A 27610-nucleotide genomic window follows, 5' to 3' on the forward strand; every position below is an offset into this window, starting at 1 on the left:
GCTTCTCATGGAATGTATTCACAGATCATCACTGTATCTCAGAGGTGGCCAGGATGCTCTTTGCGGTTCCAGGGGCTGCAGGCCCTGCTCGCTGACAGCCCATTCCTCCCCACCGAGGATGCCCCTCAGGAGGCAGCTGAGATGCTGGAACAGGCAGGTTTTCCAGGCTTTACTGCCTGCTGTGCCACCTGATCCGGCTTTCTCTGAGCTGCTCCTTGCAAGCTGAGGTGGACGTTTCCTTCTACACAGAAAAATCTTACGTGGGGATTATAATGAAGCACGTAGCAATTTAGTGATACTCTTTTGTATCAAAATGGCATTCTTCTGAAAGAGAGCCAACCAGCTTTCCGTAACACTTTTTAAATTATTGGAACCTTCGATATTCTACACAAAAATACCCAAATTGGATGGATGGATGGACGGACGGACGGACGGATGGAGGGGCGGAGCGCTGCTGCCCGCGTCACGGCCCCGCCGGGAGCCCGCCTGCGGCCTTGCCCGGGCTCTGCTGCCGCCGCTCTGCGTCACGGCCCCGCTCCGCGCCGGCTCCCGGGCGGCGGCGGAAGCAGCGGGGAAGGCGAGGCGGGAGGGCGGAGTTAAAGCGGCGGCGGGGCCGGGCCGGGCCGTGCCGTACCGTACCGGGCCGGGCTGATGGAGCCGGGCGGCGAGAGCTGCTGCTGGTTCCTGTACTACGCGTACGGCAGCAACCTGCTGCGGGAGCGGCTGCTGCTGCGCAACCCCTCGGCCGCGCTCTGCGCCCTGGCGCGCCTGCAGGTGCGTGAGGGGGCGGCTGGCGGGGCCGCGGGGGGCTGAGGGAGCCCGGCATTCCTGCAGGGAGCCCGAGTGTCGCCGCGGCTGCCTGCGGTGCGGTGCGGTGCTGCAGCCCGTCCGTCCCTCCCACTGGGGCGACCCCAGCCCGGATGAGGCGGGGGGTCCTCGTCGAGGTGATGGTGCCAGGTTCTGTACCGTGGTGCCCAGTGACAGGATAAGGAGCGATGGACGTAAACTAAAACGGAAGTTTCACCTCTGCATGAGGAGTAACTTCTTTGCGTCGAGGGAGGCAGAGTAGTGAACAGGCTGCCCAGGGAGCTTGTGGAATCTCCCTCTCTGGAGACATTCCATACCCTCCTGGGCACGTTCCTGTGTCACCTGCTCGAGGTGACCCTGTCTTGACAGGAGGGGTTGGACAGATGATCTCGGGAGGGAGGTCCCTTCCAACCCTGGCTATCCTGTACTTCTTGATCCAGGGCCTGCTGCCGGGGCTGCACACAGCAGAAGGAATGTTTGTGGTAGTCCCACTGCTGCGGAGTCATTTGACAGGACTTAACCTTCCAGGCTGCCAGCCATGACCCACGGCCCGTGTGTAAAGCACTACGGACTTTACACTTTGAAATATGAAGTAGCAGGAAGTATTCTTTACTGTGAGGGTGGTGAGGCATTGGAACAGGTTGCCCAGAGAAGCTGTGGAAGCCCCATCCTAGGTAATGATCAAGACCAGGCTGGATGGGGCTTTGAGCAAACCAGTCTAGTGGGAGGCGTCCCTGGTACAGGCGAGGAGCTCTGCCTGTGCTGTGTGACGGGCAGATGGGAGCTTTCACCCAGCTCTGCACACCTGCAGCTGACACCTTCATACACCCTGCAGGGCAGTTCTCTCCCTGCCGGGGTTATTAAATGCCATTGTATCACCTTGGCTTTAGTGTAGGCTTGGAAACACACGCCTGTGGTTATTAAAGCTGTTGATGTACAGATCTAGGCAACTGGAAGGATGCTTGGAGGAGCAGAGCATCAACTGACACCACTTAAAGATGACTTGAAGGTTCTCGTGGTGTAACTGGCAGGAAATTATCTATGTTAGAGTGTATGAAGAAGTTCCAAAAACTTGTCATTAATAAACTCCCCATAATCAGATACTTGGTGTCTCTTGGGACTATCAACCTGGCAGCTGAGGCCTGCTGCTGTAAAGCGTGAGGAACTTTCAGCTACCCCTCCACTGAACATGCTGAGAGCCCAGTGCCTTGCAGGATCAGATGTGGAAGGCAGGGAGAAAAGCACACACTACTAGTGCCTTTCTTTGAATAAAAGCAGGCTTCTTGAGATCGATTTCCAGGTTAGCCAGTAAGCTTGTCTTGCCCCACTGCAGGCTGGCTGCCTTCTCTAGCTGGCCTTTGACCGATTGCTGTGTTCCCTGCCGACACCTCCCTTGCTTCCAGCTGGAAAATCACTGATGCTAGGAAGTGAGGGACTTCAAGAAGGTTGGAGCTGATTCCTGTTAATTGCTCTATGTTAGTTACACTTGGGCTTAAAAAAAAGGAGAAACAGTGTAAACCGAGTGCTTGGGATCCTAAAAAATAAAAACTTCAGTTTAACTTTAGCTAAACTTCCCTCTAATTTTAATTTTTAAAGCTTTGTTAATCTTCAGCCAAAAGCTATTAAGAAATGGGATGTGTAACAGAAAGGGTATTACACTGGTACTTAGAAGGACCAAAGACCAATTTCTTGACCCAAAAAAGTATCTACTGTGTTTTTTCCCATCTTCCCAGCAGTGCCTGATGCAGCTGGGCGTAACTTAGACGTGACTTAACATGATGCACATGGTGTAACTTAGAGTTTCCTGCTCCCAGAACCAGAGCGAGCTGTGCTGTTTCTGTGTGATCTCTGTTGCTGTTTTGGGGTGATGCCTGATGATTTTTTGCAGCTCCTTGCAGCTATCCAGTGCAGGTCAGGTCCAAGAAAATATAACTGGAGGAATAAAGTAAAAATTGGTGGGGTTTTTTTCCCCTTCTCTTTTTTTTTTTTCAAATGAGACTGCAGTGAGAGTTGTTGATTCTATCCAGGTATTTCCTTGGGGCTGCCCTGCAATTAATTGTCCTCATCTGTAACTTCAGTCTGTGACTTGACTGGACTTTTGTGCAAATAACTCGGTGCGTCTAAGTAAACCTTTTCTAGTGAAATTGGTTAAATAAGGGACGTTTTATGGGGCAGGAAGATGACTTTTGCTAGAGTAAACAGCGTGGCTTTGCCAGACTTCTCTCATTTATGCACACACACAAAAATTGATAGGTGTTCTCTGTGTATGCCTCCAACTGCTTTATTTTTTTTCAACCTTTTTCCTGTATCTGTTAGGACATATTACAAGTGAGTGATGTGTCTCAGAGGGGATATTAATGTGTACATGTGTATGTTTCAAACCAAAATCATAGGTTCAAGAGGGTGGTTGTAAGAAATATACAAAACTGTGGGGCTGCATAGGTTTGAGTTCTGTTTTTGTTGTTGTTAAGCAGGTAGTCTTCCTTAAAGCTTGGTTTGGACTGGGGGGGTGGTTCCCTTCTGTACTGCTAGGAAAGGATCCACAAACTGGTTAATAAGTAGGAGAGGATACTGAGTGTATTGAGTCATGTGAGAAGTTACATTGATACCATTCAATAACCCATTGTTCTCTTTTCCATATAATGATATTGCTTGTAAGAAAAAGTGATACTTGTTTTCTAAAAGAATGATTCTACTTGCAAAAACCTGAATAAGCTCACTGAAGGAGACATATGCCTTGACTTAAAAATACCCAAGAATGTTCCAGATGAGTGATGAGATGGCACAAAACATTGTAAAATACAAGGGATGGTATTTTATAATTGGGTATTCTTATTAGTGCATGAGGACAGGACCCAAAGCTCACCATTTTGCAGACTTCTTACTTAAATACCTTTACTATTTTCCTGGATCCTGCCACAGTAGCATTTAAGTCTTATGACAAAAACCTGCAAAGGATTTGGCACGAGGTAGGTGGCACCAGGTGGCACCTGTCTGTTCTTCCTTCTGTGTCTCCAACTGGCTACTTGTACTACTATCCTTTGGCTGCTCCTTTCATGTCAAGAATAGCCAATGGCCCTTATTTCAAGTGGAAATTGATTCTCTGCATTGCTTTCATTTGCAGGATTTTAAGCTCGAGTTTGGCCATCATCAAGGCAGGACAAGTTCTGTCTGGCATGGAGGTACAGCTACCATTGCTCAGAGCCCTGGAGACGAAGTGTGGGGAATAGTGTGGAAAATGAACACTTGCAATCTAAGTTCGCTGGATAAGTAGGTGACTTAACTTCTGCTGTCTTCTGCTACTTTAGAGAGCTACTGAAAATTAGCTAATTTTTGGTAAAGAGCTGTGTCGAAGCTATGGTGTTGGAATCAAGAAGATGCTTTCGATTTTAATCTGTGAATTCTATTTCACAGTGTGTGTGTATTGACTTCTGACACTTCTGTGATTAAAACAGCTTTGTTTTCAAGCTAAAGCTACTTTTGAGGTATTTTAACAATCTGTGGACCTTGATTTGAAGTCAATAGGTCATGCTTCTTTTATTTTTTTATAACCTGTCTTCCCAATTTTCTGTCTCTCTGGTATTTTAACAATCTGTGGACCTTGATTTGAAGTCGATAGGTCATGCTTATTTTATTTTTTATAACCTGTCTTCCCAGTTTTCTGTCTCTCTTAAGATTCTAAAATCTGTGTTTGTCCTGTGGTGTTTTTCCCATTATTTATAACCTGTCTTCCCAGTTTTCTGTCTCTCTTAAGATTCTAAAATCTGTATTTGTCCTGTAGTATTTTTCCCATTACCTTAGGGATAATTTCCTTTGAGACTGACATCAATGTCTGTCTGTATACATCTGTAGACTCCAGTTGTAGCAGAAAAGGAAGCAATATGGACAAGACAGCAGAAGAGAGATCTTTAATACAGGCAAAGGGACCTTTTGAGGAAGTTATTTGACATGTCTTCTCTTCTAAGGATGTACGCTTCTGTGAGCTTGGGGAACACCCAAGCAGGGAGCTGGGGTTATAGTTTCCCCCTTTGAATGGGAGAGCCTGCCTGCACCTTTACAATGCATGGTGTAGAATGTTCTACCTGTGCCTGGTAATTAAGAGCCGTTGAAGGAACCCTGAGCAAGTTGCTCCCAGGCTGAAGTCTAAAAGACCACCTGGTTAAACAAAGCAAGGAATAGCATGACTTCTTGCAGGGTCTAAGACAGAGCTTGGAATGGAATCTCCACAACTTTGCCTGCTGCCATGTGCTTGTTGCAGCTTTTGAGATGTGCCTGCACAGCACGGTGCTTCTGGTGCACAAGGATTGTTTGTTCAGAGCAGTTCATCACTGACAATTTCAGTAGAAATCTGGGCTAGTGAAAACAAGGGAGCAGGGCATAATAAGCCCAGTGAAAGCACTACTTCAGTACTGTTCTCTTGCCTCTGATACTGCTGCAATTCCAGTGTACAAACATAGCCTTAAAATCCTGGCAGTGAAACTTGGTTCCAATGTGCTTTTTGCTGCCTATGGTGAAGATGAAATACAACAAAGTGTCACCCAAGTTCTGTTAGCACCTTATGGTAATGGCCACTCTTGAGCACTCTTGTCCTGGCTGGGAGCGAGGAGCAAGAGGGCATGGGCATCTACTTGGCATACTTGTGCTTGGGGGCTGCTTCACATGTCCCTGCTTTATTATCTCCTGAGTTCCTCTGCTCTTGCTTACAGTAGCACTTAAACATCCTGTCCCCCTTCTGCTGACCTTTACTTAAAACTCCTGATTGACCATGCTTTCCTGAAGCATAAACTTCCCAAGTACGATGATCCTGTCTGACAGCATCTGCTTTTGTGTTTCCCCTCCATGGGGACAGTATTTTGTACTTTGACTTCCGTAAGTGTTTACACAGTGTTTACAGCTGGCATACTGTAGGATTCCACATCCCTGGTATTTGTGTGGCAGGGGATAAATTTCAATGCTTGATAAGGTACTAGAGACTCAAGTGCTGTAACACCACCAAAATCTGCAGCATGGACACTAAATTACTTTTTCCCAGTTGCCTCATTGATGCCAGGGAGGCAAACTGGAAATGGGATGTGTTCTTGGCTTTTATAGTCATAGTCAACAGCACTCTTCTAAGAAGCATTCCTAACCCACTCAGATGAGCTTGCAGGTGCTCCTACTGAAGGTCTTGGGATCCTTTGGCTGTGTGCAAGCTGATGTTCTCCACCAAGTTATTTCCTGAAATTACCATGTATCCAAAAATAAAATGCCCACCTTCGTTTTTTTTTACCCCTCCTAATCTGGGTAGTCTTTGCTTTGTTATCCAGAAGCAGAGGAGGGAATGTGTAATGAAGGCTGCATGTAATTAGTTGAAATACTAACAAAACAATGTAATATATAGGAAACAAATATAGGAGGGGAACCTTTTACTTAGATGGCAGAACTCTTTGGCTTCAAATTCATGGGTTTTGCTATCTCAGTCACTTCTATGGAGGCTTTTGTTCTCTGTACTTTACAAATCTGTAAGTTACAGATTAAATCATGACTTTGCCTCATAGAGTCTAGCGATGGATGTTACTAAACAGTTTTCTTGCTCTCACACAACCATGTGACTTATTTTGTAGTCTGCTGGCCTTGAATCTGCAGTTAGCTTCCAGTCTGTACTTGCACTTAACCTAGTTACTTGCCTAGCATGGCCCACATCCTGTACATTAAATAACTTGAAATGGTAGCAAGTCTTTGAGAAAAAGGTGAGTTGTCAAATTTATATTGGACAAGCAGCGTTAAAACCATGTTATGACTTGTAGCTAAAGTACATCTAAAATTAATTGTGCTATACAGTCTCTTGTATTGCTTAAGCTTCTTGTTTACTTCTTATTGTTTCCTCAGATTTTTATTGGTGGCTAAATGCCAGTGGTTGAGGACAATAAGTAGCCTTGGTTTTGAGTCTTTGTTTTTTGAAGCATAATTTTGCTAATACAAAAAAAAAAAACCCAAATAGTTTTTTTCACCAACCTAGCTCATTACTGCTCTGTATGTCTTGTGCAAGTTAAAAGGTGTCTTGGATTATTCATTGGAAAGTGCATTGCACAAGTTGTGCAAGTTTCCCCTTATTAAAATGTAACACAATGGACAAGATAAAACTTTGCAATTGCTTCTTTATCTGAGTGGCAGCTAAGGAACATGTGTCTGGCTCATTAATTCTGATAATCTTGCTTGTGTTTCTCTTTCAGACTACCTGTCTTCCACAATAATTAGTTTAGGAGTATTCTCTTTCTGACTTTGCAGGTTAATCACAAGTCATCATTTCTTACAGAGCTGAAATGATAAAAGTGCATGCTGCCTCTTCTCTAAAAAGCTATTTTCTTATATGAAACAAGTTGGCACAAAAAGCACTGAAACATGTTTTGCTTCATTTGTTTTTCTTTTGAGTACATTAAAGCATAGACCAGTGGCCTGCCTTGAATTCTGTTATAATAAACCCATATTTTTAATTGCATGGTTGGTTTGAAAGATGGATTGGTTAATTGACATGAAAGGAATATATGTCTATTACAGGCAAGAGGGAGTTGAGGATGGCATTTATGTCCCAATAGAAGTTAATGTCCACACACAAGCAGGAAAGGTACTGACCTGTCGAAGCTACCAGATGAAGGACTATGTCTCTGGTCCCCCTTCTCCACAGTATAAAAAGGTAGGTGTTGCAGCACTTTAATTTTGGAAGAGTGTACAGAAGTTTATAATGCAGTACTTCTGTGCTATTTAATAAGTACTTTAATTACAGTGGATGGAAGGCATGACTACTGTAAAGGTATAACAGTCCTTGTGCAATGTACTGTGCTGTAATGATGATCACAGGAGATTGCTAGCTCTTACAGGCCTATTAAATCAGCTTGGGGTTTTTGGTGTAGTTATACCTTACAGAAAACCCCTATTTAACTTGAGAATTAGCTGTGATTGGCACAAGGATTTCTGGAGGATGCTGTTCACATATATGTGGCAATTCTCTGTTTGAAAAATTAATGTACTCCACTGAAAAGACAGAGGGAAGCTTCTGTGGGGAAAATACAGCACCTGGTTTGTAGTTTCCAGGATGTGGATTATCCTTACTGTCTCGGGAAGTACTTGCTATCAGGACAGGATGCAGCTGTCGCCTTTTACCAGACACATCACCGGTACACCACAGGGCTGCAGCAGCATTGCAGAGCACTGCAGGTTCCCCCTTGATGGCTGGTGAGGCAGAAGCGTTTCAACACCCTTCTGCAACACTGACTCTGCAGAGACACATGATCCAGCCACGCAGCAGGCCTGACCTGCTTAGCCTGTGAGATCTGGGCAGGCCCAGGCTGGGGTGGTGTGGCTGTGTCTGAGTGCTGCAGCTTTAGTGCTGCTACACAGACATCACTGCAGCTGCCTTTTCCTACCTGGAGTGCAGAAACCAGAGTGAGCCTGTTAAATCCCAAGTGTGCCACCTTCTCCAAACTGAGGAACTCACTCCTATGAGTTGACTTCCAGGAGCACAGCTAAGGCCAACTCCTGTGGGACTGCTGAAGAGAGGCCTTGCTTAGAAAGGCTCTGCTTTTCCACAAACCTCTTCCCTTCCAACCCACCTCGTGGCAAGACAGATCTTCAGGGGTTTTCAGGGAATTAATACATAGTCTGCTGCTGTGTGTCAGCTCTCATTGGTATGCTGAAAGTGCAGACCTCCACTGTTGGCAACTTTATCATTCCTTCCTGGTCCTGTCAGGAGCAGTTGTTAGTTCTGTTCTTCTCCTGTGCCCCCAGGGTTTTTTTGGGTGGTTTTCTTTTGTTTTTGTTTTGTTTTGTTTTGTTTTGTTTAAGTTAACCAGGCAGAAGAGCTAAAAACTTAAAAGACATAATCACATAGTGATTGAACTACATCCATCTACTGTGATGTACTTTTTGTGGCAAAATTCATTCTCTCTAGACACCTCATCCTTGAAATGCATGCTGTTAAATGCATGGAAGCATATTTAGAATATTCATTTCTATATGCAACCTTGCTGGTGTCTCCTTCAAGCTGCGTTACTACAACTTCCTCTTCTCCTCTTACTCACATCTCACATCTTTTCTTCTGCACCAATACTTCAGTTTATTTTATGTATGGAAGGAAAGCTGCAGTAACAAACTAAGGAATCTGTGCTTTTTCACTGAGTTGTCTGTTTCTGTTTTTCCTGTACTCTGTCTAGGTGCTCATTGTTGTCCTTTGGACAGCTTAGTTTTAAAAATAACTACTTTTTAAATTTTCAGCCAACTTTAGTGTCACACCTGAGTGAGAAGCAGCATATATTACTGAAATTATCATCTTGTTTGGAAGAAAGAATGGAATAACTGAATAACAGCTTAATTAGAGAGTCTTGTGTACTTCAGCACCACATCAGAATCTCAGGGGTAGTTAAAAGCCTTTTCAGAGTAATTTTGTTCATGCTGTTCTGGTCTCCCAGAAGCCTTTGGCTAACCTTAGGTACAAATAGCACTATTTGAAATAAATTCTCTGGGTAACTTAAATGGTTCCTCCTACTCAAGTGATTGTTTGGAGGAGTCTGCCCTTTCTATTACTGAAGGCTTTTTTTTTTTTCCGTTTTAATTATAGGTTATCTGCATGGGTGCAAAACAGAATGGTTTGCCAGCTGATTATCAGGAGAAATTAGAAGCTATTGAAACTAATAACTATGCAGGACCGGTGCCAATCATGGAAGAGATTGAAGCTGCTATTAAAGCAGACAAAATAAATTCTGCATAGAATGCCTCTGCATTTGCTTGGCCATTCACCTTGATTTAGATACCTCTCCTCACTGTGCTGATCAACAGTTGCTTTATTCATCAAGAAAAGATGAGTTTGCTGTGCATCTACAGTAAACCATTAGACATAACTTGCAGTCTGAAGACACATTGACATTGGTAACTTCTTTTTGTATGTATATCTTGACTACATGCTGAAGTACATGCTGTAAGTACATTGCAGATTTAGAAATTATCTTTCTGTAACTGTCATGCAGTGCTGCATGTAAATTTGTGCTTCATGTCCAGTTTACTGACCTTTTTAAAAGAAAAGGCCATCTTCATGAGTTTTGGCACCTGTTGCCTTCTGAGGAAAAAGGGCTGCAGGATAAAGTCATGTGTTTGTTAAAGTTTTATGTATACATAACTACAAACTCAAACCTCTAAGCCTAAACATTTTTCTCTGCTACTTCTCTTAATGGTTTAAAGCCCAACCTATCTGATGCTATGAAGTTCCTGTTCCTGTTTTATAGTTAATAAAAAACTAGCATTTTTAAAACTCCTTCCATGTTTTAAAGCTAAGTCCAAAAGGCAGCCTGAGCCTGAAGACAATATTCAGCAAAGCATCTCATTCAAACTATCATAGCTTCCTTCCTTTCCATGTCTCGTGAAAGTCATAGGTGAACTGGTTATCTATAACCAAGGCATTTTTAAAGAATTCATTTTAGTTTGATATTTAATTACCTTTTTGACTGGCTTGTTTGCCTATCTAGGCCTTGGTCCAGTGAAATCAGAAAGTCTCCTTTAAGCCCTAGCACATTTATTCTGTGGGGGTTTTTTGTCGCTTAAACCCTAAATGAACAGACTTGGCCTCTTGGGGTTTGTTTGTTTGTTTTGGTTTTTTTCCTCCCCACAGTTTGACAGTCCAATGCAAAACTGGAAGCTTCTGTAATATATGGAGTATTTGTTTTCATGGTACTTTGCAACCCCTGCAGTGTCCATGGGGGATGAGAAAAAATTGACAACCTGGAAGATGTCAAATCACTGAGATTTGGCTTATCCTCTCTATAGTGTATTTTTTTCTCTTGATGTACAGAGAGGTGTAAGATATAACTGATGTCACTGTGTGACTGCTTAGATAAACAAATTATAAAATAACAGACTGACCATGTCTTCTCTGTATAAAATATTTTCTATAAACTTCTGCCAGGTATGTGTAGCTGCTGTCCTGATATAATATGCTTATTTCCAGAGTTGGGCACGGTGACTGCTGTAAAACATGGTACTTTCCATATTAGCACTGCCTAGTTTGAGTAAATAAAATTGTGATTACCAAACCTCTGCCATGCCTGTTCAGTGTGCACCCCTCGAGAATATCACAGAACCACAGACTGTTAATGTTGGAAGGGACCTCTGGAGCTCATCCAGTCCAACACCCTGTCAAGGCAGGGTCACTTCAAACAGATGACACAGGAACATGTCCAGGTGGGTTTGGAATGTCTCTGGAGGGGAAAACTCCACAACCTCCCTGTGCAGAATGCGTTGCTGATATAAATAAAAACTGGTGATGTGGGAATGCAGCTGAAGCCTCCATTGGCTATTTGTGTTTTTTAATGGATGTAAAGTCAGTAGGGAGTACAAAAATATGCGTGAAGCACTCCTCTGCATCAGCACCACTTCTTTTGCCTTACTCTTAAATTGCACCTTGGGCTTTTCAACCTTTAAATGGGTGAAGAAAACAGAAATAATACTCTGCAGTATCCTTGCGCGGGGGGAGCCTGACCGAGGGCAATGATCACTGCCGAGGGACACCCTGGCACCTCTCGGCGGAGGAGGGGCGGGTGCGCAGGGGAATGCGATGCTGGTGAAGGGGAAGCCTGGGGCCATTCCTGCGCGGGGAGGAGCCGCTTCCCGCTGGGGAGGAGGGTCCGTGTGTGGGGCGGGAGGGGGTGAGGGAAGCGCCCGTGGGCTCCTCCCCTGGCCTCCGTCCCTTCGCGGCCGCGGTGAGTGCCGGGGAAGGGCCGGGGGGCAGGCGGGCTGCCGGGGGGGAGGGCTGCCGGGTTCCAGTGTCTGCTTTCTGTAAAGCAAAGTTTCTGTGGTGCCGCCTGAAAAGCTTGCAAGGTGGGAGGGGAAGGGATGCGCCGCTCCCGAGCTGGAAACTTCGGGGCTCCTTGGTGTTTCCTCAGCAGGGTCTCTCCCGCCCGGCCGGCGCCGTCTGGCGGGGAGCGGGAAGCGGCGAGCGGGGACGGGCAGCAGCGCCCGCATCTCCGCGGCGTGGGGACAGCGCCTTCGTGCGAAACACAGCAGCGCTGCCCGGCGTAAATGGTGCTCCGGATGCTGGCGAGGACGTGGTGTTCCTGAGGGCTGTTGGGGACGGGTGGCGACGTCCCAGGGACGGAGGAGGTGGGAGGGATGCATCCCGCCCTGGCGGCCACCTCGCTGCCCCGTGAGCGGCCGTGAGCCATTTGCTTCCCCGAAAGCCGCAGCGGAGATCCCAATCCCGGCGCGGAGTCACGGGGCACTCGCTTAGGCCCCGGTGCTTTGCCCACCTAAGGCGAAAGAAGCTGGAAGGGAAGGAGGCGGGAGCGGTTCGCAGGGCAGGATGGTGCCCCGTGGCCTGGCCGTGATTCCATCAGTTCCGTGATTCCATCCGCTGCACTTTTCGTGTAGGATTCACTGCTGGTTCAATGTGAAAATAGTAAATGACAGTAGAAAAGCAGTTCCATGTTTATAGACGACAGTAAATTGCCCCCTCCTCCTCTGTCTCTTAAAAAAAAAAATCCCCAAGATTTCTCTGATTGGAGGAAGTTTCTTTGCTTTCTACTAGTGGCTCCTTATTATTTATTGATCTTTTCCTACCGGGAGCTGGTTACAAGGAAGCCACATAAAGTCTTCCTGACAGGGGCTTCTTAATACGTCCAAACACTATATATAAAGTTATATTTCTATACAGAGGAATCTGTTGTGATATGTAGGAACAAAACCTGTGAGGGATGTGAATATTTCTGTCAAAGCCTCTGCCTTTTAAAGAAAAGCTTGTCATTTTACCAGATGGAGGCAGAAATAATTTCTTCTGTGTTCTTTTATATCTGTTGCTCTTCAAATAACTAGGGATGCTTACAAAAGCTTATGATACAGTCAGAAGAGAGGGAGAGAGGGGAGGGAGGGAAAACCACTGAAAGATGCTGATCTCTAGGAGCCCAGAGGGATGCAAGAGCATGAGTTGTAATGGATTTGCAGGAACGTGATGTTAACATATGGCTCCCTGGGCATTTATTGACATGTGTAGCATCACTGATGATAGTTAGACATTGTGAAGTGGGGCGTGATGAGTATGCTTTAATTCACACAAACAGAATAATTTAAGATCTGCACAGGGACTCTGTACAATGCACCATTTTTGCTATAATAATAAAAGGCTATTTTTTAGTACCTTTGGGAATACATTGCATTGCTTCTCATCAAACATGCAGACTTTTTGTGTAGCACATGTGCCTGTTTGCCTGTGATCTCTGCATGTTTTTTACTGTTCTTGAACTAAGTAAAATAGCTGAAGTTCTTTTAAGTGTGAGAGCTGCTGTGTAGAAATAGGTGTTTTATTCACTTATTATAGTCAAAGACTGCTGCAATACAACATGAAATGAATGACACTCACATGCTGAGATATCCAAAGCAAAAAAGGCTCATTTATTTCTGGACTTTGATATTTATAGAGTTATAAAAGTGACCATGGATTGGAGGATAAAATTGCCACTTCTCCAACCACACTGGTCAAACCAACAGTCCATCAATTCTCTCCTCCTCCAGAAAGGAATGCAAAACAGTCATTATTTACAGGAAAAGCGTGTGAGAAACTCCATTACAAAAATGTAAACATTAGAAGGCTTAGAAGAACAGGGCGACAAAAGACTGACTGCTGTTGCATGCATCACATAAGCTGTGGAAAATCAATCCCTTTTCTGTCTCTCCCAATGATAGCAAAAAGTTGAATTTATGCTGGCTTGACAGGGTCCAGATTAACAAGTATACCAAAATTTGCAGTTCTCTTGCTGTTATGACTCTGTAGTGAGTAACTGGCACTGTAAAATAGCTTTTCTCAGGAAACAAATCTGACTTGGAGTCACAAAGGGCGTAGGCTCCATTTCATGTGAAATGTTTTCATACAGCCACCTCTGGAAGAGTGATCGTGTTTTGAATGCTACGGACAGACGGCTGTGCTAATGGGGACTCCACTAGCCCTGGGCTGGCACTCAGGTTTGTGTGCTTCACTGTGATCCTGCCACAACTGGCCACTAGGCCTGTGTAAATCCTGAAGATAATCCAGCTGCTGGCTGCAGGTAACTAGGTAACAGCAGAGGACTTTATTTCACAGGCAATTTAGAGGAACAGTTCTTGTCAGGATAGCAAGACTGCAGAAGAAGTAGTATTGACTGAGTTTTCAGCTCTTCAGAAATATTCTAGGTTGGTCTCTAATTAGTTGCTTTAAGGGACAGTTGTTAATTAATTTGCTCCTTGTATTGTCTTTACTGCATCATTCTACACAGTCTCCTTGGGAGCAGCCAGCTCAATAAGGACTCAATTCCCTAGCTGACCCAGAAGTTGAAATGTGTTTTAGCTGTTCTGTAAGATCCTTCAGCCACTTTATCTACAACATAAGACATTGTTGCAATAAACCAGCACATTCTTTGCTGTCAGGGGTCTTGCAGCACTGGAAGTGGAACAGGCATCACAGTTTTGTTAGAAGAAAGAGCTAGGGGATCTCAGTAAAAAGAGGATGTGTGGAGGCCAGGGCCAGGGAAAGTAGAAATGACAATGCACAACGCTGAGAGTAGAGGGAGCTCAGAGGAAACACGAGATAGAAGTGCCAGTGCCTTCGTGCAGAAGGCATCGGTGCCACTGCAGTTTATTGACATGGGTTGTACAAAACCTTGCTGGAAGTACGATGCTTTTACTGTACCTCTTACTATGACAAATTTCATTTCCCTGTTTCATTTCCCTCCTTATTCCTGGCCTGATCCCCATCTTGCTTCCTCTTTTTATTCTCAGTGGCACAGGTTTATGATTGCATTGATTGCCACACTTGCTGTTGCTTCTCATATCACTTCAATCCCCATCAACATTTCATTTGGCCAAGACCCTGTCTTCCCTTTCTTCTTGGCTTTTACAGCTGATGGGTAGGTATTCTGGGTTCTTTTTAATTCCTTCTAGTCTGTTTCCTGCCTTCTTCAGCTGATGGACTTTGCTGTCCTCAAAATGGCTAACTACATTTCCTCTTCAACATCATTGGCAGCCTCTTCAGTAAGTAATTGGGGTTTTTTAAATTTTTCCTCTTAGGAACAAGAAGTCCATTCTGTTCCCAGATAGAAATCTTTTCCCCATAAGTCTTTCTCCTGTTGTTTCCCCGTACCAGACTCCTGCTTCATTCAGGTATCTGTCTTGTCTGTCTCCATTCCTCCTCAGGTGTTCTGCTGTTTCAGCTATTCTGTCAAGCTTGCAAGTCTTTCCCTTTTTCTTGCTCATTTCTCCAAACAGATGTGTTCACAAGCTGTTGCTGTTAGAACAGGTGATCTGTTTTGACCGTAACTCGTAAGAGCCTTAAGGTGTCTTTCAGAAAAATTATTTTATTCACTTTTTCCCTTTCAGAAGTGGAAGGCAGTACACTGAGGTGTCTCACATTAATGTGTGCCTCAGTCTTTTCTACCAGCATCCCCATGACTGATGCAATGTCAGTCACACAAATTGCACTGGAATTGAATCCAGCATCTGGAGGGCCCAAGATAAGGCACAGAACACTGTATGCACTCTAGTCCTTTCAATGCCTGTTTGTAAGCTGCATAAGCATTTACCTTTAAACATACCAGGTGTGTAACCTAGCATTGTAAAACTGACAGAACCTTCCACAAGAGACTTTGCAACCTTGTGTTCCCTCACTGAAAAACTCACATTGAAGCACTATGGAAGCTGGGACTCTGCAGAAAGAGAGGTGATGGGCTTGCAGATAAGCTGGAGACCTCATGTTGTCACATACTGGCCTCATGTTTTTAAAAACACCACCAAAATCACCCCAACTGCAAAAAAAACCCCAACAACACAAAGAAAGCCCTAGTGAAACAGAATCATATATGTCAAGTTTCTTCATACAGCTGATACATTTTGCTATGCATAGATGTAGCAGGAAGTCTTTCTGTTCCAGCACCATTTAAAGTGTTCAGCTCTTCATCTGGTATGGATTTTCTTAGTCTGTGAATGGTGGAAATTTCCATTTTTTTTTACTAAAAAGGACTGATGAAAAATACTAAGTACTCCAGTACTGGATGTTGTGGGGTTTTGCATTAAATTTAGTATTTTCATTGAAAATATCACTGAATACATTATCATGCACAGATTTCATATTGCCAGTCCTGACTTTCCTGCTTGGCATTTTTGTTCTTTCTCCTTTCCTCCCTGATGTTTCACCTCTCTTTATATTCCTTTTTGCTTGGTTTCTTGTTTCTCCATTCTCCTGAGGATCACCCTGTGTGAAAAGGAACCTGCTCTGTCCTGCAGCATTTGTATGCACACCCCTTCCAGGAGCAGCCATGGTTTGTACTGACTTGGACGTGGTCAGGTGCAGGGCAGACATCTTTGAGACCTTCTGGTCATTCCATATCATGTTCTATCCTGCTGCTGTATTTCTTCTTTCTTTTCTTATGCTCTTTGTAGATGGAAATGAAGTAGTAAAGAAAATACTTCTATTTGCTTTGTACACTTTACAGCATGTTGGTTTATTCTTATGGTTTTCTGAATATTTGTCTCAGTTCTTCTTACAAATTAGGAAGAAAGAAAATGCATTAGAATAATGTGGTCCTGGAATAACCAAAGCAAGCAAGGAATGTTGGGTGGATGCAGTATCTTGAAAGAATAGGTTTAATATTTTAATTGCATGTTTTAAGATGATGCTATCTCTTTAACTAAAGCCTACAAATACTTGAGGCTAAATTATGTTTTCAGCATGCTTGGTCTTCATTCACGGAATGAGCTTTCTTGAACAAAGAGATGTGCCAGTGTGGCTTCTGGAAAGCTGAGTGACTCAGAAATCAGCCACTTCCTCGGGTGGGTCATCTGAATGGGGTAATGAAAGCTTGATTTGTCTTGGGTAGATGCAGTCACTTACTGGTGTGGTAAGAAATTCAGATCACTTGGTTACATTCCGTTTGTTGGAAACAGTTTTGCCGTTTTGGGAGTTGGCTGTGACCCGGCACAGTTGTGCTGGGGATTTATCAGGTTTCAGCCCTTGGAGAGCCCAGCTCTTAATGCAGTTATCTGCATCCATGCAGATCAGCAACCGTAAATTGGGACCTACTGGGAAATCTGAGGGGCTAAGCTGGTTTGCCCTGCTGGTTTGAGTGTAGATAGTATCACTAAAATGCAGTGCCATAAACTGTGTCCTTCTCCAGCATCAAGCAGGAGAAGCTTCACTGATGCAGACAGCAGCTTCTGATATAGAAAACCCACAGAAGTGAGATTGTTCCAGTAGCAGGTCACTTAGAATAATCTGTGAGCTGGCAGGGCTCAGTAATAGCTTGACAGTGGAGTGCTGGGGAGCATTTGAGAAAGTTTGCCGTCACTGCAAATGTCTTGGGAAATTGTGAGAATTTTGTAGCAACAGAGTTGGCACATCTACAGAATTGTTGAAGGGTTTTGTCTTTTGGTTTTGTTAATAAGACTGTAATCAGAATCTTAAGAACATTCTTCCAGATATCCCTTGACCTGCTGAAACAACAGTATGTTTTAACTGTTGCAGGGCGTTGTCAGTCATTTGTGTTGATCATGCAGATTCTCACTGTCTGTGTGGAGGTGATTCAGTTGTGATCTTGGCAAAACATTAGCTTCTTGCATGGGAAATCATATGTGCAAGTTTGTACCTAAACAGTACCTAAATGAACTTACTGTTGAATTGTAGCTACAATATAACTTCATGCCTACTGTATGGTGGGCAAATTAACTAAAATTACAAGAAGCCCTGCTTTAGTAATACAATGGAGAGCAGTCTGACCCTGATTCCTCTTGCTTTATGCCTTGTGGAGAAAAAGAGGAATAAATGAACATCTAAAAAGAACTCCCAAGAGGTGGTTTGGAGAACAAGGGCATACACTGTGTATATATTTGCCAACAAGGAGAGAACATTTGTGCTAAAGAGTATGGTTTCAGAATAACCTCCCTCCTGATGTTCATGAACCTTGTATCCTTAGAAGCTAAACTCTTTTTCCTAGTTTAGCTAAAACTGCCTCAGAGTTCACAAGGCCTTGCTTTCAGGAACAGGTATTATATTTGCAGCACTTCTTACAGTCTCTTTTTGTAACAATGAAAAAGCAGAGTGAATTGCTACTGTAAATTAATTCCTCCTACAAAATTAATTGCTGTGAAGTATAATTTTATTCTGTTTATTTCCTTGTCCAGATTGTGTTTGGACAGATGCCCTGCTTTGTCTACTGAAACATGAAAAACTAATAAAAAAAATTAAATTATGCATTAGGAACAGGCAGTTAATAAAGCATATGTCAGTGCTGGTGTTTGAGGCAAGCTAGAGTAAAATACTGGTACAGGAGGGAGACTGCCTGTTGTAAATATTTTATTTTTCAAAACTTGAACAAATAAATGAAAATACCTAAGGAAGAAATGTTATTAAGAAGTTGGCCATGGTACTTCACAGAGTTTGGGAGTATTCTGTGATGTCTAAGTGAAGGATGTATGTGCACAGAATAAGGTTTAAACTGAGGTTCTGTACAATTACTTTTTGCAGGCTCGGTGATGTGAAGGACAGATTTCCCGTTTGCCTGAAGTTAAATCCGACCTGACCTGTCACTACAAATGGACAGTTTTTCAAAGATGAGGCTTGGTGGAGCAGCTTCTTGGTATCTCAACTATGGAAGGCCAACTTTGTGCTAATGTGGACATTTCTGTAAGCAAACCTCCAGGAGCAAGCCCTCAGTCCTTCATTGCTTTGCTGAAGGTTCACCGAGAGCTTCTGGTCGGTAGGATCCGAAACACGCAGTGCTTGATTGATAACTTGATTAAGAACGACTACTTCTCCACTGAGGATGCAGAGATTGTTGTCCAGTTTCCTACTCAAGCAGATAAGGTATAATTGTTTTTTCTCTAGCCAGTGAAGCTTTTGGTTACTTTCAGTTTATCACCAGATTTTAAGGGTTCATCCGACAATTTTACATCTAGTGTGTTTTCTAATCTTTGTTGTTCTGGAGTTTTCCCACCCCGTTCTTCCTGGATGAGTGTCTCCAGCACATCCCTTTCCAGCTCAGCTGGCACTGCTGGTTATGCCCGTTGGCAGCTGTAAGAATTTAGCAGGGTGATAATTGCTGTTCTGTCCCTCCCAGCTGCGGCTTTGTCCTCTGATAAAGATGTGGCCACATAGTTGTTAGAGTATAGCAAGGAAAATCTGCTTAGGATGCTGTGGGATAGATCATCCTGCTTTAGGAGAGGCAGAAATGGAATGTTGTTTTAGAAGTCAGTGATTGTTTGTTGTCTGTATAAACACCTTCCTTTCTCTTTAAAGACCTATGTACGTTGTAAATGTTTCTGTGGAAGATTGATGTATCCTGGCGTATTTGGGGTTTTAATTCATCTTTGGACATCAGTAGTAAGAATTATTTCCTTTCATTAGGAGAAAATTACAGTTTACACAGTCGGTCTTTGCATTGTAGCTTGAAACAGCTGAGGAGATTGTTTCCCAGACCAACCAATCAGGCAGCTTCAGAGCCCTGTCACAGTTAGGGGCAGGCAAACCGTAAAAAATTCAAAGACCTTGGACTTCACCAACAGTACACATTTTCATAAAATAATCATTCTTGCTGGCATGTTGAAATGGTAACACAGTGCTCACGCTGTATGTAGGGTCAAAGCTGAATAAATGCACACTGTATGATTATCTCAGTTTCTTATTGTTCACCATAATATGCATGGTTGTTGTGCCAAAGCTGAGGGGGAGGCCATGCATCAGGAGTCTGTGCAGAGACAGAGAGCAGGCCACAGTAGTGTAAGTGAAGTAGACTCTGTGGGAGCTTCTCTGGAAGGCATAAAACTGCTTTTTAGAGCATACAAATTGTCAGAAAATGCTCCATATTTGCTGTGCTGCCTGTACATCACCCTGATTTAAGTTCACAAGAGACCACAGTCTCTGGAAATCCTTTGTCTGGTGTAGAACTGCATTCTTCATTCATTTCTAGCAAGGGGATCCTGACATTCAAAGTGTGCCTCCAGATGACTGCTCTGTCTTGCAGAGGGTTTTATACTAGCACTGCCTTGTACTGGTGCACAGAGATCACCCTCTGCCTTGCCTGTGGAGGTGACACTTTGTGCTGAACTGCTCCAGCCACTGCCTGGTAGCCATTGGTTTTGGTAATGACTGCAGGCAGAGGGGCCATTGTACAGAGAGAGCCTGGAGAATTGATTTGCTCTGTTGGAAGGAAAAGTTGTAGGGTTTTGGCTCAGCATCAAGATCCAGGGAGGGATTCAGCCTATCCTGATGTGGACCTGATGGATCCTGAGGTAAATCCAAATGTGACTAGAATATTTACAAAACAGAGGGTGAATTTAGGGCACTGAGAAACCACCTCTATTTTCATTTTGAACAGCACAGGATTTAAAATACATTATGTAGCCAAGCTGAGGAAATCCTTTGGGTTCCCTGTTGAGGAGTGGTATTTATCCATTTTGTTTCTGGTTAGTGTGATTGAGCTACAAGTTCAGACCTTAACTTGCAGAACCAACTCTCTCACAGCATTCAAACACAAACGGCAGTTGGGTTTTGTGGTGGTTCCAGTTCAGAGAGGGATTTTGATTTCACCCTTTTGAAGCACCAGTTTTGATTCTGGCCCCCTGCTCCACTCCAGAAAGAATCCTAAAGCAGTTGACAAGGATTACTGTGATAAAATGCTGTGTATCAATGATCTTTCCCGTGGTGTTTCTTCAGGTTCGCAAAATTCTAGACTTGGTTCAAAGCAAGGGAGAAGAAGTTTCGGAATATTTCGTCTATGTTCTGCAGAAAGTCACTGATGCTTACTATGAGCTTCAGCCTTGGCTGGATGAAATAGGTTACAAGCCTTCAGAGAATATTTGTAGCAAACCTGTGGTAAATACAGATCCAGGTAAGGTCATGCATCTCTATCCCTTCCCTGAACTGCTCTGCTATGTAGGAAGCTCCAACCAAGTGACAAGAGAGTAAGAGTTTAGGCAGGCACAGCCAGGGAAAATTAAAAGGCAAAATTAATTAGCCATATTATAAGGCACACTGTATAACACAAGGGTGATGTTGATAAATGACATCCTGTTTTGTTAAACTCAGGCTCTTTCTGCATTTGGTTGTGGGTATGTAACACAAGGGCAGAACCACCTTGTGCCAGCTGTGGTATTTTCTAGGCCTCTACTACAATTTATTAGCAACACTGTGATGTTTTGGCCATGGACTAGCCAGTATTTCATGATGAGAACAGTCAAGCAACGAGGAGGGTTGCCCAGGGAGGCTGTGCAGTCTCCATGGGGGTTTTCAAAATCTAACTAGACAAAGCCCTGAGTAAGCTCATCTGATGTCAGAAATGATCCTGTTCTCAGCAGGAGGTAGGACTAGACCTTCTGAAGTCCCTTCCGACCAGAATTATTGTCATCCTAAATGATGATTTTTAGCAACCATAAAAATCAGAATTTAAGTATTGCCGAAATTATTTCCTCTGGAGAGGTTTTTCCATACTACATAAATATGAGAATTACTTTGTCCCCATCTGAAGCAAAGTTTCTGTTGAAAACCACAAGCCAACGTTGTGCAATAACTGAGATTCTCTTGTGGTTTTTTTTGTCCTCTTAAAAAATCTTTTGAGGTGCCTGGTACTAGGTTTCTAAAATGCATGGCTTCTGTATGCAATAATATAAATGACTAAAGAAGTTAGGAAAGAATAACCACCTACCTGATAGAACTGCAGTTAGAATACAAGTACAGTGAAATCAGTGACCAACAAGTCCAACAAGCCTTGGCAGAGAGTTAAGCAGCCTTTGACAAAGGGTCAGGGACTTGGCTTTGAGTCTCAGCTGGAGGATAGCAACCCCTTAAACCAATGCAGCATCAGTACTGGCTTTCAGAAAGTGGTGGCTTACATGTGACCTTTCTTTAACACCTGAATTTCCCAAGGGGGTGATGATGGCAGCACAAATAGAATTAATCTGCCAAAGAATCCTTTCCACATTAGAATTACTTTAGTTTATTACCCCATTTGAGTTCCCAAAGAAGTGGGTCATTGTATACATAGGTTTTTAAATAATAGTCTCTTTAATAGTAGTTCACTGTCTTTTTAGTTAGCAGGTATTGCCAGAAACTCAGACATGACCTGGGACGGGACTCCAAGTTTTTTATGTTGTACGCTCAGAAGGAGGAGGTGCTGCTTGAAGAAATCTACTCCAACAGTATTATGGAGCTGGTCAGTTTTACCAATGAGAGTCTTGGCCAGGTGGGTCAATTAGAAGCCCTTTTTGATGATGCAGTTGGGCTAATTAATGAAGATGGAGAGACTATTTATGTCTACGGGGATGCAGGAATTGGAAAATCCATCTTGCTGCAAAAGATACAAAGCCTTTGGGCCAGGAAGGAATTGGACATAGGGGCCAAGTTTTTCTTCCGTTTTCGGTGTAGGATGTTTAGCTGCTTCAAGGAAGATGAAGCCATATGTTTGAAAGATCTGCTCTTCAAATATAATTGCTACCCAGACCAGGACCCTGCAGAAGTGTTCCATCACATCTTGCAGTTCCCTCATACAGTTCTTTTCACTTTTGATGGCTTTGATGAGATCTATTCCAACTTTGATCTCAGCAGTGTACCTGAGGTATGCTCACCCAATGAACCCATCCACCCCCTGGCACTGCTCGTAAGCCTTCTCAGAGGAAAGCTTCTTAAGGGATCCAAGAAAATTCTTACTGCCAGGACAGGAACTGAAATCCAAAAAAACATCATTAGGAAGAAAGTGTTGCTCCGCGGTTTCTCCAGGAATAACCTGAAGGAATACACAGCTATGTTTTTCAAAGATGAGCAGCAACGAGCACTGGTATCAAACCAGTTGGAAGCTAACCCAAATCTCTGCAGTTTGTGTTCAGTGCCTTTATTTTGCTGGATTATCTTTAAATGCTTTGAGCACTTCCATTCCATGTTTGACAGCCATGAGCTTCCAGACAGTTCTGTTACATTAACAGATGTATTTTTGCTCATGATTGAAGTCCACCTGAACCGATCTGTGAAAACAAGTTTGCTGAAGAGCAATATCAGGAGCCAAGCAGAGATGTTCAAATCAAGAAAGGAAAGTCTTCTAGCTTTGGGTAAAATGGCATACAAAGGGATGGAGAACTCTTCCTTTATCTTTGAGCAGGAGGAAGTCTCATCGGCAAACATCTCTGAAGAAGATTTGCAATTGGGCTTTCTCAGGACAGTTAAAGGTTACAGTGGCTGTGACAGTCAGGCCACTTATGAGTTCTTGCACTTAACCCTTCAGTCTTTTTTCACAGCTTTGTTTTTGGTTATGGAGGAGAAGGTGGGTACCAAGGAGTTACTTGAGTTTTTCAATGAATGTTCTTCCATGGAGACTGCTCAGACTACTTGCCTTCATATCCCCTGGTTGAAGAAACAGCTAGCAGGGGAGGATCCTTTCCAAAATAAAGAGCACTTTAATTTTACCAACATGTTTCTTTGTGGCCTGCTTTCTGGATCCAGGCAGAAGCTCTTCAGACATTTAGTTTCGCCTGCGGTCATTAAGAGGAAGAGAAAAACACTCATCACATACCTTGGGGAGAACATGAAATCCCGCCTGAAAGGCTACACTCGGTCCAGGCTTAAAAGCTACAATCAGGTGCAGGTGCAGCCCAACTTTGTGTGGATGCTGAGGTGCCTGTACGAGACGCAGAGTGAGAAGGTGGGGAGGATGGCAGCCCGCCGCATGCACGCCAACTACATCAAGCTGGCCTACTGCAATGCCTGCTCTGCCGACTGCAGCGCCATTTCCTTTGTTCTGCACCACTTCCAAAAGCACCTGGCTCTGGATTTGGACAACAACAACATCAATGACTATGGAATAAAGCAGCTGCAGCCTTGTTTCAGCAAGCTGGCAGTGATCAGGTAGGGGTCTCTGTAAGCAGGTCCTTGCATATTGTTCATTTATTCCACAAACTGGTGGGCTGAAGGAATTGATATCACAAGTGGAGAAAGGTGAGGATTAGTGCTGCTGGAAATGAATGTTTCAGATCTTCTGAAATCTTTGTTCACAGGAGCAGAGATAAGCTGTGAATTTGGAAACCAAAGTGGAAAGGGTGGAAAGTCATCCTTAGAAGCACAGACTGATCAAACCTGTAGGTTTAGCTCCATCTCAAAATGTTTTGTCTCAGAAGAGGATTTTTATGACAGAAGGTGCTTAAGGGAAAAAGGAAACATAAGGACATCCTCCATTATCTGAAGATTGCCTCAGGCCATCTCTGCCCTTGGTCATAGGGGGTAAGGGAGGTTCCCCAATTCACAATAACCCTTGATCAGAAGCTCTGAATTTCTTGCTTTTGCATCCCGTCAAAACGTCTGTCTTTCATCGGACAAAAACTATCATGTACATCCATGAAAGAATGTAGTTGACGCCTTCAGATACGGTGTTTCCCCTGAGGTGCTGTGAAGGGAGGACATGGCTTTGTGTGAACAGGGAGAACTGACTCTACCTCTGACATCACAGGCCAGATTGTTTCACCTCCAGCCCTTTGAGCTTGTACCATGTAGCTATATCTTACTTGTCCAAACATTTCCGTGCAGAAAATCAGGAACTTCGTATATATATATATTTTAAAACTCCTTCAGCCTCATAAGAATTTTTTTTTTTAGCAATTGGATTTATTCCTCCTGTTTGGCTGTGCCTTGCCTTGTTTTCCTCTAGGAATAAATCAAAGACAGTGACTTGTTTTTTTTTTTTCCCAGTTGTTTGCAAATTGACTGATCTCCCAGGAGAAAGCAATAAGGAAACTCCTGGGAAAAATGCATAAGTACGTAAGACAAAACAAAGAAGAAAAGGCCAGCCTTTCATTCTTCATGCCTATCATGTGATCATGCCATACACAGTGTGATTGATTGATCCTAACATCATCCCCAGCACCAAACAGTCTTTTAGGTTGCCCTTTTAGGATCCCTTTATGGATCTTCAGATGTTGGAACTTTTATTTCTAATGAGCAATTTCTGCAGGTCAGGAAATGTTGTTTCCAATGACTTGACTATCCCTTTCAAAGAAGCAGGCTGTCCTGATGTGTAGAAATTGGCTGATCTCTCCTGTGTGCTGGTACATTCCAAAGGGACCACGTTGATAACTAGCAAAGGCTGGGGAGGCTGTTGGTGATAAGGGACTCTCAGCAGGAAATTTTCAGCTACTGAGTTTGTCTGCAAACTAAATGTGGTCAAAATGTTTTCATAGGGACAGCTTTACCCAGAAAATGTGATTCATGGCAATTGGAATGCTTCACTTGAACCTGTCCATGAGGTGAAATGGCTTGAGAAGTTACAAAAAAAAAAAAGCCCTAAAACAACAACAACAACAAAAACCCCACCCCAAACAACTGTGAGAAGAAGCATTTTTATTCTGTGAATGACTGACATTGATTTGTTTTGTGTCTGGCTGGGACAATAAAATTAGAAACATCTAGCAGACCCATGGGAGTGCAGTTCTGTTTTCTGGCCAGGGCTTTTCACAATCTTTATTTGGTGAAGCCTGAATGTGTTGTAACTTTCAAGATGCCTGACTTTCACTATGTACTTGCAGAGAAGATTGCAAGACTAGTAGTTTGGACAGCTTGCTTTTGCTAGGGTGTTAAGCAGATTTTCTTCCTGCAATCACAGTAAGCACAGGAGGAGGGTGAGATGTTTATCTGGAGTCTTGACTTCCTACATTTTATTGTTCTCAGTTCTATGGACAGCTGCCAGAGCATTACCTAGGAGATCTGGGGCTTTCTGATTTTTATCAGTTTTGGAATGAGCCACATGAACGTGAGCTCACATTTCCTTTAACACCTTTTATTATGTGGCATAAGGACCTGTTAAAATATCAGAGGAAAATGTATAGGCCTCCAGTCATTTGTTAAGTTACAGGTTATGAACATTTCTAGTATGTATTGATTCAGACTTTTCATTCCCTGCTTTCCAGGCTCAGTGTAAATCAGGTCACAGATCACGGCGTGAGGATCTTGTATGAAGAACTCTCCAAGTACCAAATTGTGTCTTTTTTGGGGTATGTACCCAGCTGGGAGCAAAACATAGCAGTGATACTAGAAAATAAAACTCTAATGCTGTCAGTACTGACACAGCAGAGGTGGAGTGGGAACTACAGTTTAAGCAAAGCAGCTTTTTGTGTCAGAAATGATTCTGTGACAGTTCACTGGGACAAGGACCACAGTTTCCCATCACACTCCCTCACGGCCTCCTGCTGGCATCAAACCCTTCTTTGGCACAGTGTGGACCACTGTCAGGTTACTGAGCTGTGTGAGCATGCTAATTTTTATACCGAAACCCTTCTTCTGTGGAAGGGATAGACTGCAAGCAAGAGAGCATGTGTAGTTATAGCCTGCTGTTTTCTCCACTGTAAACTGATTTATTTCAACTATGCAAAGCAGATGCAGCTTGGTAGAGACTGCTGTCAGGAACATGCAGTTTCAAGTGTCATGTTCGTGATACTAATTTCTTTCAAGAGCTTAATTAGTTGTTAATGAAGTTGAAGCTGGAAGGCACATTAGCTCTGACTTCCTACTCTTGGTTAAGTAGCTACATGAAAATGACTTTTTGAAAGGTGAACCTGAATACCAAGAATAGCTTTTTTCCTCCAGTGCCCTAATGTAAGTACAACTGCTCAGGTATCTGCTCTTCAGTAATATTTGCAAGGGGATTTTATGTCTTTTAAAAGACCAAAAGTACATTATGGTGTTTTGTCTTGTGCCTTATCTTCTGGCAATATTATTTCTGTACTAGCACAGGAAAAAAGGGAAGCTTTGTTTGCTTGTGGAGACCATTTATTTTAAAAATTATATAAATATTCATGATTTGCAGTCTGGTCTCCTTATATTTTATATCTAGCCCATCACAATATGAATTATATATCAAAATAGAAATACAAGCAACTGTGAATATGTACAAAGCCGCACAGAAAAGATAGATTCTATGTGTGCATCATAAAACATTCAGGTTGTAAATATTTAACAGCAGTAATAACCTATTTTTACCAATGTGATTTTTCTTTAAGCTTATACAGCAACCAAATCACTGATGTTGGAGCCAAATATGTTGCAAAATTAATTGAAGAGTGTTCAAGCCTGGAATATGTTAAGTATGTTGGATTGTTTTTCCTTTCTACACTATCCTAATTAAGGTTAAGCAACTTGAAAGGGGAGAAAGAGTAGAAAAAAAAAGACAAAAATTGCATTTGAAATAAAATATAATTTAGGTTGCAGTTGTATATTTGTTTTGCAGTTGTCTAGCAGTGGATGGCAGCAGGTGAAACTCTTGAATCCATGTCTTTTCTGGAATACAGTAGTGAGTTAAAGGAGTGCATGAGATCTGTTCTTTATCTAAATCCAGTCTGAGCACCTGAGTGAGGCTTAAGCTGTGCATGGACCTTGCTGCTGCTTCCAGCAGGCAAATTCCCTTGGATTTAGTACTGAGCTTTTTAGTGTCTGAGCTTTTATGGGCCACTGGGGTCAGGCTGTGCTGGTGTCCTACCTCAACTCTGGAATTCCCCAAATTCATTTGGTGAGTTGTTCCCTTTAATTCCTGGAACTTCCCTAGATAAGAGTGTCTGGCCATGCACACTGGTTGGACATAAAGGTAGATCATTAACCAATGGTTTAATTGTGACCATAGCAGAAACCAGAGGTAACTGCAGCAATGTCAGCTTTTGGAGGGAATGTAGGAACAGGCAGCCAGGGACTCGTGGGTTCTAGTCCATGTTCTACCACTGACTTGGTCTGAAACCCCACTCTGGCCATATCCTTCCTGCTTGAAGTTTTTGCAGAATTTTGAAACCCAGGAGCACTTAATTC

General features: G+C 43.2%; 2 protein-coding genes across 3 annotated transcripts in view; both read left to right on the forward strand.

Annotated features, from left to right (window-relative positions):
• Window positions 1–514: 514 nt before the first annotated feature.
• On the forward strand, window positions 515–10391 carry GGCT (gamma-glutamylcyclotransferase). Its single transcript, XM_041466829.1, has 4 exons — window positions 515–774; window positions 3932–4077; window positions 7345–7480; window positions 9401–10391. The coding sequence occupies exons 1-4, from the start codon at window positions 652–654 to the stop codon at window positions 9548–9550; spliced, it is 555 nt and encodes a 184-aa protein (XP_041322763.1). The 5' UTR covers window positions 515–651; the 3' UTR covers window positions 9551–10391.
• A 1098-nt stretch (window positions 10392–11489) lies between these two features.
• NOD1 (nucleotide binding oligomerization domain containing 1) overlaps window positions 11490–27610 on the forward strand; it is a 28002-nt gene continuing 11881 nt past the window's right edge. The window contains exons 1-6 of one of the 2 annotated variants that reach the window (XM_041466661.1): window positions 11490–11531; window positions 18311–18649; window positions 20498–20672; window positions 21871–23674; window positions 25726–25809; window positions 26815–26898. In XM_041466661.1, coding sequence (XP_041322595.1) covers window positions 18434–18649; window positions 20498–20672; window positions 21871–23674; window positions 25726–25809; window positions 26815–26898 — 2363 coding nt within the window. In that variant the 5' untranslated portion in view covers window positions 11490–11531; window positions 18311–18433. Of the gene's footprint in view, window positions 11532–13738; window positions 13783–18310; window positions 18650–20497; window positions 20673–21870; window positions 23675–25725; window positions 25810–26814; window positions 26899–27610 lie in introns of those variants that run through there. The other variant, XM_041466660.1, reaches the window with a different exon arrangement.

The sequence above is a fragment of the Pyrgilauda ruficollis genome, unplaced genomic scaffold, assembly GCF_017590135.1.
Source record: "Pyrgilauda ruficollis isolate IOZ18807 unplaced genomic scaffold, ASM1759013v1 scaffold2, whole genome shotgun sequence".
In the NCBI taxonomy this organism is placed as follows: domain Eukaryota; kingdom Metazoa; phylum Chordata; class Aves; order Passeriformes; family Passeridae; genus Pyrgilauda; species Pyrgilauda ruficollis.

What these genes read in the sequence shown, in the direction of transcription:
- GGCT (XM_041466829.1), top strand. Translation starts at nt 652, where the DNA reads ATGGAGCCGGGCGGCGAGAGCTGCTGCTGGTTCCTGTACTACGCGTAC. An exon ending in GCGCCCTGGCGCGCCTGCAG is followed by an intron (nt 775 to 3,931) that starts GTGCGTGAGGGG and finishes TTTCATTTGCAG; the next exon opens with GATTTTAAGCTCGAGTTTGG. An exon ending in AATCTAAGTTCGCTGGATAA is followed by an intron (nt 4,078 to 7,344) that starts GTAGGTGACTTA and finishes TGTCTATTACAG; the next exon opens with GCAAGAGGGAGTTGAGGATG.